The sequence below is a fragment of the Prionailurus viverrinus genome, chromosome A1, assembly GCF_022837055.1.
Source record: "Prionailurus viverrinus isolate Anna chromosome A1, UM_Priviv_1.0, whole genome shotgun sequence".
Lineage (NCBI taxonomy): Eukaryota > Metazoa > Chordata > Mammalia > Carnivora > Felidae > Prionailurus > Prionailurus viverrinus.
Window position 1 is genome coordinate 111,993,765 of NC_062561.1, and position 13,574 is coordinate 112,007,338.

General features: G+C 36.0%; 1 protein-coding gene across 2 annotated transcripts in view; it reads left to right on the plus strand.

Moving 5' to 3' along the window:
- Window positions 1-13,574, plus strand: part of SEC24A (SEC24 homolog A, COPII coat complex component) — a 73,826-nt gene that overhangs the window by 42,510 nt on the left and 17,742 nt on the right. For both annotated transcript variants that reach the window (XM_047846008.1, XM_047846085.1), the window contains exons 11-16: window positions 1,190-1,308; window positions 6,438-6,493; window positions 7,593-7,799; window positions 9,111-9,231; window positions 9,549-9,707; window positions 12,150-12,323. In XM_047846008.1, the coding sequence (XP_047701964.1) occupies window positions 1,190-1,308; window positions 6,438-6,493; window positions 7,593-7,799; window positions 9,111-9,231; window positions 9,549-9,707; window positions 12,150-12,323 (836 nt within the window). The remainder of the gene's footprint in view (window positions 1-1,189; window positions 1,309-6,437; window positions 6,494-7,592; window positions 7,800-9,110; window positions 9,232-9,548; window positions 9,708-12,149; window positions 12,324-13,574) is intronic.

Sequence of the window (13,574 nt, forward strand, 5' to 3'; positions counted from 1 at the left end):
TGACTGGAGCCGAAATCGAGAGTTGAATGCTTAACTGACTGAGCCACCCAGTGTACCCAGTATTTATATTTTTAATTTAGATTGTATATGGGGATTGTCTGTTGATGTGAAACTCCACTGACTCATCTAAGCATGAGCAAGAAGAATGAAAACTAGTTTGTCCCTCTCCTTAAGAAACTATAGGTCAACACATTTAAGTTCTTTAAGACAAATCCTCCTGTTGCTCTTTTTTTTTTTTTTTTTAAGGTTTATTTACTTTTGAGAGAGAGTGAACAGGGGAGGGACAGAGAGAGTAGGGGATAGAGAATCTGAAGTGGGCTCAGTGCCTACAGCAGAAAGCCTGATGCAGGGCTTGAACTCAAGAACCGTGAGATCATGACCTTAGCTGAAGTCAGACACTCAACAGACTGAGCCAGTGAGGTGCTCCTTACTGCTCTTCTTAAGACAAACAACATAAGAAGAGATTTGGGTAACCTTTAAAAATTTTTTTTAGTGTTTTTATTATTTTTGAGAGAGAGAGACAGACAGACAAAGTGCAAGTGGGGGAGAGGCAGAGAGAGAGGGAGACACAGAATATGAAGCAGGGTCCAGGCTCTGAGCTGTCAGCCCAGAGCCTGACGTGGGGCTTGAACTCATAGCTGTGAGATCATGACCTGAGCCAAAGTCGGACGCTTAACCAGCTGAGCCACCCAAGAGTCCTTGGGTAAACTTTTAAAAGAAGTGCAGTACTTAATTTATATTTTGGAATTACCATTTATGGTAATTTTTTAAAATTATTTTTGATAAATTAAAATCATCTACAAAGTTTTCACTACAGGAACATGAAAAGTTTTGTATACACTTTCAAGTATTTTTTATCTGCCACTTCCTGTGTGACTTATTTAACTTCATATAGGTGTAATGAGTTTTGGATTGCTTTATTATTGCTTGGTTTTGTTGATTGTTTGGCTTCTGCAGTGTTTTCACTTTGTGCAGGGTATGTTTTCATGCTAATTAAACATTGAATGGGTTGAACATTTATGTTGGGACACTTCCCACAATACCAAAGTAGTTATTTGCATGTTAACTCTTCACAGATTTTATTTATATATATATATATATATATATATATATATATATATATATATATATATATTTATTTATTTATATGGGAAAACTTGATGAAATCCTCTTCTGAATTTGTTTATAGGCTTCCTGGCAATACTAGGACAAAAATTGGCTTCATTACGTTTGATAGTACAATCCACTTCTACAGTCTTCAAGAAGGTCTCTCTCAACCTCAGATGCTAATAGTTTCAGATATTGAAGGTATATATTATACACTTTAAATTATTGAAATGTCTTAGGAATTTTCAGTTTTAGAAATATCATGTTATAATAAAAAAAAAAAAGAAATATCATGTTATATAGTGTATATGATATGACTCTATTATATTGAGGGAAAAGACCTGGAGTATAAAATGATAAGCTTGTTGGAATTGTAAGAGTCCTTCAGTCTAATCCCTCATTTACAGAAGAGGAAACAGTAATAGAGGTAAAGTGAATTCTGGACAAGGCAACAAAAACAAGTTAATGTTCAAACTCAGATTAAATGTAGGTTTCTTTTTCCCTCATTCATTCATTCATTCATTCATTCAAAAAGTATTTGAGAATAGACATAGAAGAGTAATGGAATAGAATAGAGGGCCCAGGAATAAACCCTCACATATATGGTGAATTGATTTTTGACATGAAAACCAAGGCCATTCAATAGGGAAAAAACTGTCTTTTCAACAAATGATTCAGAGGAAAATGAGCATGCAAAAGAATGAAGTTGGACCCTTACTTAAAACATATAAAAAAAATGGATCAAAGATCTAAACTCAAGGGCTAAAACTATAAAACTCTTAAAAGAAAACAGAGGAAAATCTTTATAACATTGGGTTTGGCAGCGATTACCTGGGTATACATCAAAAGTAGAGGTAACAAAAAATAAATTGAACTTCATGAACACTAAGACCTTTTGTACATCAAAGAACATTTTCAAAAGAGTGAAAAGAGGACTCACAAAATTGGCAAAAATATATGCAGATCATATGAATGATGCAGGATCAATATCTAGAACATGTAAAGAACTCAACTCAATGATTAAAAAAAATGGCACAATTCAAAAATGGGCAAAGGACTTAAATGGACATTTCCCCAAAGAAGATACATGAATGGTCAATAAGCACATGAAAAGAAAAATGCTCAACATCATTAGTCATTAGAGATATGCTTCTCAGCAATAGCCAAACTATGGAGAGCCCAAATGTTCATTGACTGCTAAATGGATAAGGAAGATGTGCAGTGCATATACAGTGGAATATTATTATCCATCAAAAAGAATGAAATATTTCCACTTGCAATGATGTGAATGGAGCTAGAATGTGTGATGCTAAGCAAAATAAATCAGAGAAAGACAAATACCTTATGATTTCACTCGTGGGAATTTAGAAACAAAACAGATGAACATACAGGAATGGGGGGAAGAGAAGAGAGGGAGACAAACCATAAGAGACTCTTAATGATAGAGAACAAACTATGGGTTGACAGAGGGAAGTGGGTGGGTGATTGGCTAGGTGGGTGATGGGTATTGAGGAGGGCACCTGTTGTGATGAGCACTAGGTGTTGTATGTAAAGTGACAAGTCAATAAATTCTCCTAAAACCAATATCACACTGTGTTAACCAAGTAAAATTAAATAAATAAACAAACAAACCTCTCAAAACCAAAAGAAAAAAAAAAGAAACACGAATCACAACCACAGTGAGATACAATTTCACATCCATTACAGTGGCTATTATCAAAAAAATAGGACATGATAAGTTTTGACAAAGATGTGGAAACCCTGGAACTGTCATGCATTACTGATGGGAATGTAAAATGGTACAGTGCTATGGAAAACAGTTTGGCAATTCCTCAAAAAAGTTAAACACATAGTTGTCATTATGATGTAGCAGTTCTACTCCCAGTATATACCTAAAATAATTGAAAGCAGGCTCAAACCAATACTCATACCAAGGTTCATAGCAACATTATTCACAGTAGCCAAATATGTAAACAATTCAAGTATCCATCAACAGATGAATGGATAAACAGTGTGGTATATACATATACTCAAGAATGAAATTCTGTTGCATGCTATAACACGGATGAACTTTGAAAACATGAGAAGTAAAATAAGTTAGGTGCAAAAGCACAAGGATCGTATGATTCTGCTTATATGAGATACTGAGAATAGGCACATTCATGGAGATAGAAAGTAGAATACAGGTTACCAGGGGTTAAGGAGTTACTATTTAGTGAGTACAGAGTTTGCGATGATGAAAACATTCTGAAAATACATAATAGTGATGGCTATACAACATTGTGAATGTATGTACAGTTAAAAATTGTACACTTAAAAATGGTTAAGGTGAGGGATGCCTGGCCGGCTCACTTGGTAGGGCATGTGACTCTTGACCCCACATATTGTGTATATTTCATAACCACAGTTAAGAAAAATTAACTCAAAACTCATAGACTGGAGTGTGAGATTAAATTTTTTTTTTTAATGTTTATTTATTTTTGAGAGACAGAGGGCATGAGCGGGGAGGAGCAGACAGAGAGGGAGACACAGAATCTGAAGCAGGCTCCAGGCTCTGAGCTGTCAGCACAGAGCCTGACGTGGGACTTGAACTCATGAACTGTGAGATCATGACCTGAGCAGAAGTCAGATGCTTAACTGACTGGGCCACCTAGGCGCCCTTTGAGTATGAGATTAAAATAGAAGAAAACAGAAGTAAATCTTTGTGACCTTGGATTGGTTGATTTCCTAGGTATAACACCAAAAGCACAAACAACAAAAAATAGAAAAAATAGGCTGGCTGGCTCAGTCGGTAGAGCATTCAACTCTTGATCTCAGGGTCATGAGTTTGAGCCTCACATTGGATGTAGAGATTAGTTTGAAAAAAGAGAGAAAAGGATAAATTTGATTTCTTCAGAAACTTCGTGTTTCAAAGGATACCATCAAGAAAGTGAAAAGACTGTCCAGAATATGAGAAAATATTTGGAAATCATATGTCTGATCAGGAATTTATATCCAGATTATGTAAAGAAGCCCTACAACTTAACCTGAAAAGGACATCTTGATTAAAAAGTGAGCAAAATATTTGAATAGACCTGTCTCTATTCAATACACAGTGTTCAATGGCCAATAAGCACTTGAAAAGATGCTCCATATCCTAAATTATCAGGGAAATACAAATGAAAACCACAATGAAATGCTACCTTACACTGACTAGGAAATTCAGAACTCAATTTTTTTTTTGCTGCTGTTAGCATGTCTATGAATGTCCATAGAAGCATCATGAATATTGGTTTTGTGGTTACAAATAAATTTTACTGAGTAGGCAAATTGGCAAATATAGAATCCACGAATAGTGAGGATTCACTGTACATCTTTAAAAGGTAGTAGTTGAGGAGAGCTCCCTTCTGTCTTGGTTATTTTAAATCTCACAAAAAATCAGCTTTATTTCCTAACCTGTTTACCCAGATACTTACTTCATTGTTCGCTGAACAGGTGATTCTGATGATGGGCCAAATTGTGAATTCAGTGATGTGGTCCAGCCTCTCAATTTTATACATAAGCTGATAGATGGAATGTCCCTTGCTGTATGTCACATAGCAGGGATTTAAAAAAAGACAGTAACAAAGTATTTTCAAGAAAGTGGAGAAATTACAACTCTCATATACTGCTGTTTGGAACGGAAAATGTTGCAGCCACTACAGAAAACAGTCTGTCACTTCCTCCAGAAGTTAAACATAGAGTTACCATATGATCCAGCAATTCTACTCAATATTTATATACTCAAGAAAATTAAGACTATGTGCATGTGAATGTTCATAGCAACATAGCCAAAAAAGTAGAAACAACCCTAACACCCATTAGTTGATGAATGTGTAAACAAAAAATGTATCCATACAATGAAATATTTGTCAATGAAAGAGAATAAAGTACTGATAGATGCTACCACATGGGCAAGCCTTGAAAACATTTTGTTGTGTAAGAAGCCAGTCAGAAAGGACCTCATAGTGTGACTTTGTTAGTACGATGTGTCCAGCGTACACAAATCCAGAGACAGACTGGCAGCTGCCTAGTGCTGTGAGAGTTGTCAGGGTCATGAAGAATGGCGGCTAAGTCATGTGGCATTTCTTTTCGGGATGATGGGAAGGATCCGGAATTACTGGTGATGGTTGTGTAATTTTGTGAACATATTAAAAAATTACTGAATTGTATCTTCTACGAGGGTGAATTCTATGTTTTATGAATTTTTTTTTTTTTTATATTACGTTTCTTTATTTTTGAGAGGCAGAGAGAGACACAGTGCAAGTGGGGGAGGGGCAGAGAGAGGCAGACACAGAATCTGAAGAAGGCTCCAGGCTCTGAGGTGTCAGCACAGAGCCCGACGCGGGGCTCAAACTCACGAACTGTGAGATCATGACCTGAGCCAAAGTTGCACACTCAACCAACTGAGCCACCCAGGCGCCCCCATGTTTTGTGAATTGTATCTCTGTAAAATTTTTATTAAACATTTTTTAGTTCTAAAGAAAAAAGAAGAAATCTAAACAGAATTTTTATGTGACAGGTCGAGTAAATAATGTTTCACATTATTTTTTTGGTATTCCTTTTTACAAAGATTGTAATGAGCCTTTTTTTAAAAAATCACAAACAGTACCAAAATGTAGAAAGTGAGACTTCTCATAATCCGTCACCACCACCAACATTTCCCTTCCCCATTCGCTCCCTTTTTAAGGAAGAGAATTTAATTCCTAAGTAACAATAAATTTGAATCCTGAGGAGCTCATCTGATGTGGTCAGTTAGCCTATCTTCTGATGTAATTGATTTTGTAGTTTCAGAAGTATAGGCACTGGTGGGGGCCTCATTTATGAGAGTATCTCCTTTTTGAATGACAGAGCAGTTGGTGGGCTATGTGACTTCTTTGTAAAGACAGCTTTCTTGTATGTCATCTTATTCAACATTTTTTTTTTTTTAAAGATAAGAATGCTGGCTTCCAGGTCTAAGCAAGAATGTAAAGTAGCATTCTAAACTGTGTCTTTAACCTAAGAAGCAGAGCACTTCTGCAAACCCTTACTGAGTGCTTATAGATCAATATTTTCTAATATGATCTAATATGATCTAATATTTTCTAGGAGGCTATTTCCCTTATACATGGTAACAGATAAGTTGCAGTAAATACCTAAATAAATGCTACTTTGGTGGCTTTTTGAACATGGGTAGACACTGCTATATATGTAATAGTAGAGAAGGTGGCTTTTCTTTAAATATGGGGGCAGTTAATTGTATCAGTGTTAAGTATTTGGAACATCTTTAACAATTAAGTTTTGTTTAAAAGAAATATTTATTTATTTTTCAGATGTTTTTATACCTATGCCAGAGAACTTATTAGTAAATTTAAATGAAAGTAAAGAGGTAAGGCACATTTTCCTATCTGACATACTTAATTATAATATTGAAGGATTATATTTTCAAAATGAACTTTAAGTAAAGTTTTGTTTGTTTCTGAGGTATTTTTAAGACGTGTAACATTTTATATTTGCTGTTAGTTAAAATTCATCAGATGAACAGCTCTTGAGTTTACCCTTGAACTGATGGCTTTTAAGTCTAATATAGCAAGATGCTTGTAATAGGGTAGAAGATAAGCCTATTGCATAAAGGAGGAAAACCTGAAGGACACCTGCCTTGCCAGCCATTTGGGAAATTGGGAGGGTTGCTCAGATAAGCTTCTGGTCACTACATAGAAGCACTTTAGCTAGGCTGCTTTCAGTGCCCTTTGCTTTTCTGATTCACAGAGTGTCATTGGGGTCAGTTCAGAAGAAACTTATTACCTGCCTGGAAATTGCCATGACATAATACAGTGAGAGGTGAACAGAATGTGTCTGAAGGGGGGATGTTGTCTACCCTGTACATGCATATATGCCGTAGGGGTAACATTTTAACTAGCAAGTCTATGGTCTTAGCTGTTGGCAACAGTGACTTCACCATAGTGTGAAGTACATTTTTTCCCTTTGACTCTCCTTATTTGTACAATAAACCTGAATAGGTAGTTGTTTTTCATTTTGTTTTTCTTTTGTAGTGGTATTACTAGTTGGCAAATTTACTGGCTATCTTAGACTTTTCAATAGGGAAGAGTTAAACTTGCTTTGGAACTGAAAAGAATAATGTGTGTAGAGGTGATTGAGAAGGCCATGTTTCATGGCATTAAAATAAAACAAATCTCTAACCTGTGATGGTTCTTTTGGATACATTTTTGGACTTATAGTCTTGCTGGACTACTGCATGTGCAAGAACTGTAAGGCCCCAATTTTGATTTGTCTTGCTTGCCAATTTATAATGTTGACTTAAAATGGCTTTCTTGTCATTTGACCAACTTCATTGTTTACTGTACTGTCTGTAGATTCTCTGACCATCATCACAACTCGGTGTCTTGTCTACTGTATTAGTTACTGATTTTTTGTGAAAAAAAATTTTACTTGTAACACCTTTGAGTTTTCTTGCTTTATTTTACAAGCTTGTTCAAGATTTACTGAAAACTTTGCCACAAATGTTCACCAAGACCCTGGAAACGCAGAGTGCCTTGGGTCCTGCACTTCAGGCTGCCTTTAAGCTGATGTCCCCAACTGGTGGTCGAATGTCTGTCTTTCAAACACAACTTCCTACTCTTGGAGTGGGAGCCCTGAGACCGCGAGAGGAGCCCAACCAAAGGTCTTCTGCTAAGGTGAGGGTGTCATCACATGTATGTTACTGTACATGGTGGTGTTCTGCTCTGTCCCTTTGACCACAAAGCTTGTTTCTCATTTACTTTTCAGTTGTGGAGAGTAGGGAGTATAAGGAAATAGATAAAGCATTTCTCTTTTATGTCATAATTTCTATTTTATTACATTTTCTACCTGATTGACTCTTACTTTACTGTTGGATATTTGGCATGCTACTCACAATGCAGCCTGCCTTTGATGAGAAAGTCTGGCAGCTAAGGAATATGCCTTCTAGGGACAAAGTAGAACATGGATAAACACTAAAACATAGTCATAGTTTGGTATACTGACTGCCATAGAATTGCTTTTAATACCTTGTATGTATAAACTTAATTTGAGATGAGTATTTTTCAAAAGATGATGAGAGTTGCCATGTGCTACAATTATGGTGTCAGTCCTGGAGTCTGTCTCCCTAAATTCTGCTTTTTAGGTGTATGAACTTGAGTAGTTAATTTCTTTGCCCTTCTCTTTCCTTATGTTTATTTATAAAGTGAAAATAATGGTAGTTACCTGCTTCTTATAGTAGTTCAAAAGGCTGAATGGATAATACACATGAATTGTTTAGAACAGTTTCCAGCATAGTAAACATTAAATCAATTACCGAAATTAGCATAATAGGTATACTTCTTTTTAAAAGTAAAACAAAATAGGGGCACCTGGGTAGCTCAATTAAGCTTCTGACTTCAGCTCTGTCATGATCTCATAGTTTATGAGTTCGAGCTCTGCGTTGGGCTCTCCGTTATCAGCACAGAGCCCACTTCCATCTTCTCTCTCCCTCTCTTTCTGCCCCTCCCCAGCTCACTTGCGCTCGCTTACTTGCTCTCTCTCAAAAGATAAAAAATAAAGGTAAAACAAAGTAGAAAATAGTTAAGCAGTACATGTTTTTTTACTGAAAAAGTGAAAAAATATTACAAAAATAAAGGATTTTTTTAGACTACCCCCCAAGGCTACCTGTTAACATCTTGGTATATATAGATAGATTTTAAAATTTTATGACAATTTAGAGGCACCTGAGTGGCTCATTCAGTTAAGTGTCCTACTCTTGATTTCAGCTTAGGTCATGATCTCACAGTTTGTGCATAGGTTCAAGCCCCACATTGGGTTCTGTGCTGACCTTGTGCAGCCTGCTTGGAATTCTCTGTCCCTCTCTCTCTGCCCCTCCCCTGCTCCCTTGAGCTCTCCCTTTCAAAATAAATGAATAAAGTTTTAAAAAACATAAAAATTTTATGACAATTTAATTTAAATTTTTTCTTTATATAATTTATTATTAATAGGAAATTCACTTGACACCATCCACTGACTTCTATAAGAAATTAGCCTTGGATTGTTCTGGTCAGCAGGTAGCCGTTGACTTATTCCTTCTTAGTGGACAGTATTCTGATTTGGCTTCTCTGGGTAAGTTCTTCGTCATGACTATTTTTTTTTCAAATGAATGTGAAAGTGGTATTTATATGATGATATTCCAAATAGAGGACAAAGTGAAGGGATTTTTATTCCTTTGGGAGAGTTAATCAGTCTACTATAAACCTTTTGGTCTTCTACTCTAAATATTTATAATAGAGACTTTTTTATACTATTTAAAAGAATGAAATTTTCTTTTCTGATAATACTTTGGGAGGCTAAGGAAGAATTGATTCAAATACCAGTAGTTTTTTTGGTGTAGTCATAGCACTTAATGGCAGGATTTTTTAAAAGTGTGTGTTCTCTTCCAGGTTGTATTTCTCGGTATTCAGCAGGTAGTGTCTATTACTATCCCTCTTACCACTATCAGCAGAACCCAGTACAAGTACAGAAATTACAGAAGGAACTACAGAGATACCTCACTCGAAAGATTGGCTTTGAGGCAGTCATGAGGATTCGGTGCACGAAAGGTGGGACTTTTATTTTTTAACATATGCATAGAAATGTTGCTTTTGATACCAGTAAATACACATTTTCAGCTAGTCTTATTTCATGTTTGCTCTTGTAAGATATTTTACTTACACTGATGGAATATGTAGTTAATAATAGATAAGGGGTGCCTGGCTTGTTCAGTCGGTAGACCATGGGACTCTTGATCTCAGGGTTGTGAATTCAAGCCAACATTGGATGTGGAGCCTAGGTGAAAAAAAAAAGAATGGAGAAGAAACATTATAAAATGGGGACTCTTTTGAATATACCAAAAGCCACTGAATTGTACACTTTATGTGTAATTTTTATAAATTTTTTAGTGTTTGTTTTTGAGAGAGAGAGAGGGAGGGAGGGAGGGAGGGAGGGAGAGAGGGAGAGATTGTGAGTAGGAGAGGGGCAGAGAGAGAGGGAGACACAGAATCTGAAGCATGCTCCAGGCTCTGAGCTGTTAGCACAGAGCCCAAGGTGGGGCTCGAACTCACAAACCGTGAGATCATGATATGAGCTGAAGTTAGAGGTTTAACCAGCTAAGCCATCCAGGCACCCCTATGTGTAATTTTTATGGTATGTGAATTATATCTAATTTTAAAAAATCATATCCCTCCTCTCCCCCCCGCCCCACCAAAAATAGGCATGGATTTTTATTCCATGTCTTGAACAGAAACAGTAGTAGTGAAAGGTGTTTTTTTTTAATAAAACAATTATTTTTTTAATTACAGTAAATATTCATAACAAAATTTTTTATTTAACCATTTAAAAGTATACAGTTGAATGGCATTAAGTACATTTTCTTTTTTTGTTGTTTTGTTTTGTTTTGTTTTGTTTTGTTTTGTTTTGTTTTGAAGTACATTTTCATTACTGTGCCACCATCCCCACCTTTGATCTTACAAGTAGGAGATCTTTTTATTTGTGCTCTTCTCTATCTGCACTGCTACTAACCTTGCCTCAGTGTTGCTTTGGAAATAGTCTGAAAGTTTCAGAATGCTTTAATCCAGTGTATTTTTCAGGATAAATGGCTGTGGCTGCTAAATGATAATAACTATTCTCTTAGGAAAATGGGAAATAATTCCAGATATTTTATTCCTTCACATTATCAACCTGGTTCTAATCTTTAAAATAATGCTGTTCTTTAAGAGGTGTGAAGCAATCATTTTTTTAACTTATTTTTTTTAATGTTTATTTATTTTTGAGAGAGAGAGACAGAGTGTGAGTGGGGGAGGTGCAGAGAGAGAGAGAAACACAGAAACCAAACTGGGTTCCAGGCTCTGAGCTGTCAGCACAGAGCCTGATCATGACCTGAACCAGAGTCAGATGCTTAAGCAACTGAGTCACCCTGGACTCAATCTTTTTTTTTTTTTTTTTTTTTTTTTGCAGTGGAAAGATTATATGAAATATGTAGCCAAAAAGAAAAAAAAAAAAAGATATCAAAAGATAAGGATCCACAACCTGTCCACTAGATAGATGTTGAAATCTGTTGGTCAAACCATTTGCCAAATGGAGTTCTCTATTATCATTGTAATAAAAAGAAAAAATGATTGAGTGAAACAACTGGTAATAAAACATATGTAACATCTTAAGTAAAGTATCAAATAACACTTGTATAAGGCTGACACATCTTCAAACAACTCAGGTATTAGTGTCACTCATAACCAGTTGGTTACCACAGTAGCTTCTTTGGGTTTCTGTTTATTTTTGTGCTCTGATTGGCTGGCTATAGATTGGAGGTTCCTAAAACCCTCTCTTTTGGTTCAATTTATTTGCTACAGAGCAGCTTACAGAACTCAGAGAAACATTTTATTTACTTGATTGCTGGTTTTTTATAAAAGGATATAACTCAGGAATGGCCAAATGGAAGAGATGTGCAGGGCAAGGTATGGAGAAGGCAAAGGGCATGGAGCTTCTGCAGCTTCCATGTTCTCTCTGAGTGCTCCACTCCTCCCAGATCTCCATGTGTGCACCAATCCAGATGCTCTCCGAAGGACCCCATCCTTTTGAGTTTTTATGAAGGCTTATTTACATAGTCATGATTGCTTAGATTATTGATGGTTGGTGACTGTATCATCCTCTAGGTCCTCTCCCCTCCCTGAAGGATGTTGGTGGGGTAGGGGTTGAACTGAAAGTTCCAGCCTTCTAATCACATGGTTGGGTCCTCTGGTAACCAGCCCCCATCCTTAGGTTACCTAGGTTCTTGCCAAAAGTCACTCCCATCAACATAGCAAGAGACACCTTTGTGACTCTCATCACTTAGGAAATTCTAAGAGTTTAGGAGCTCTCTGCCAGAGATGGGTGAAGATCAAGTATATATTCTTATCATAAATCACAGTATCACATCTAAACCTTTAGATTTACTCTCTGCCAGTCTGATAAGTGACAGGGATAAAATGAAAGTATATAAACAATTTTGATAAAGTTTTCTCTTCTAGGTCTTTCCATTCATACCTTCCATGGGAACTTCTTTGTTAGGTCAACAGACTTACTGTCTTTGCCTAATGTAAACCCAGATGCTGGGTATGCAGTACAGATGTCAGTGGAAGAGAGTCTTACTGACACTCAGTTGGTTTCCTTTCAGTCTGCACTCTTGTATACATCCAGCAAAGGTAAGGTGGGGTGTTTGGGGGGGGGTGTGTGGATTGTTGTTGTTGTTTTTGTGGCAAAGACATATAACACGAGATCTATGTTTTAAGAGATTTTTAGGTCTACAATCCATTATTGTTAACTATAAATACAATGTGTTGCAGCAAAGGGAAATTTTTAAAATTTGGTCACGTATTCATTGGCTTAGAATAATCTCCCTTACTTTTGGAGGTACTCATTTCTCTTAAACCAAAAGAATATATTTCTGATCTTAAGAGCTTTGTTGCTATCCTTGGTAAAGCCAAGATGTGTCATATTTATTTTCCTTAACCAATCGTATTTAACAGATATTTATTGAGAGTCTACTTAGTGTGAGGCTTACTCTTTAGAAAAAATCTTGGTATTTCCACGTTGCTTTTCAGAAAGATGTTACCAGTCTCTGGTCTTACCAAGTGCCCTTTTCATTTTAGCCTTTGGTGTGTGTGTGTGGTGTGTGTGTTTAGTTATTGTTGCTGATATGATAGGCTAAACATTATATGTTTTCTTTTGGCTATCATTATTCTGGTCTAGAATAGAAAATCTAAACAGTGTTACCCTTTATTGCAGATAGTTCTTCTTTCTAAAAGTAATTTGTATGAGCTCCTTATATGTACCTGTTCATTGGTCTTCATGTGTCCATATAGGTTGTAATATGGATATCATCTCTAGTTTTTTTATTTGTTCTTTTACTTTAGTGTTCCAGATCTTGCTGATGAGAAAATTTTTAAAAATTAGCTTGATATTTGATGCTTCCCAAAAGGTTTTCATTTTTATTTCTGTATTTATTGATTTTTATTATTGTGGGTAATAATTACCAAAAAAAATATATTAGTCGATTTCTTTTAAATTTTTTTCTGTGGTTAAAGAGGAAAGTATAAGATTTCTCTAGACTTTAAATATCAAAACAGACTCTAGAATACATGTGGAAGGTAGTATTTTTTAAGTTTATTTTTGGGAGAGAGAGAGAGCATGAGCGAAAATGAAGGGGGGTACAGAGAATCTGAAGTGGGCTCTGCACTGGCAGAGAGGAACCTGCTTGGGATTCTCTCTCTCTCTCTCTCTCTCTCTCTCTCTCTTTCTGTCTCTCTCTCTCTCTGCCCCTTCCCCACTTGTACTCTCTCTCTCTCAAAATAAATAAATAAACTTAAAAAAAAAAGAAAAAAGAAAGAAAGTAACCAAAAGGTTTAGAAAAGAAATTTTTAAGAAGCGAACATGTTACCATAATTTATGATTCC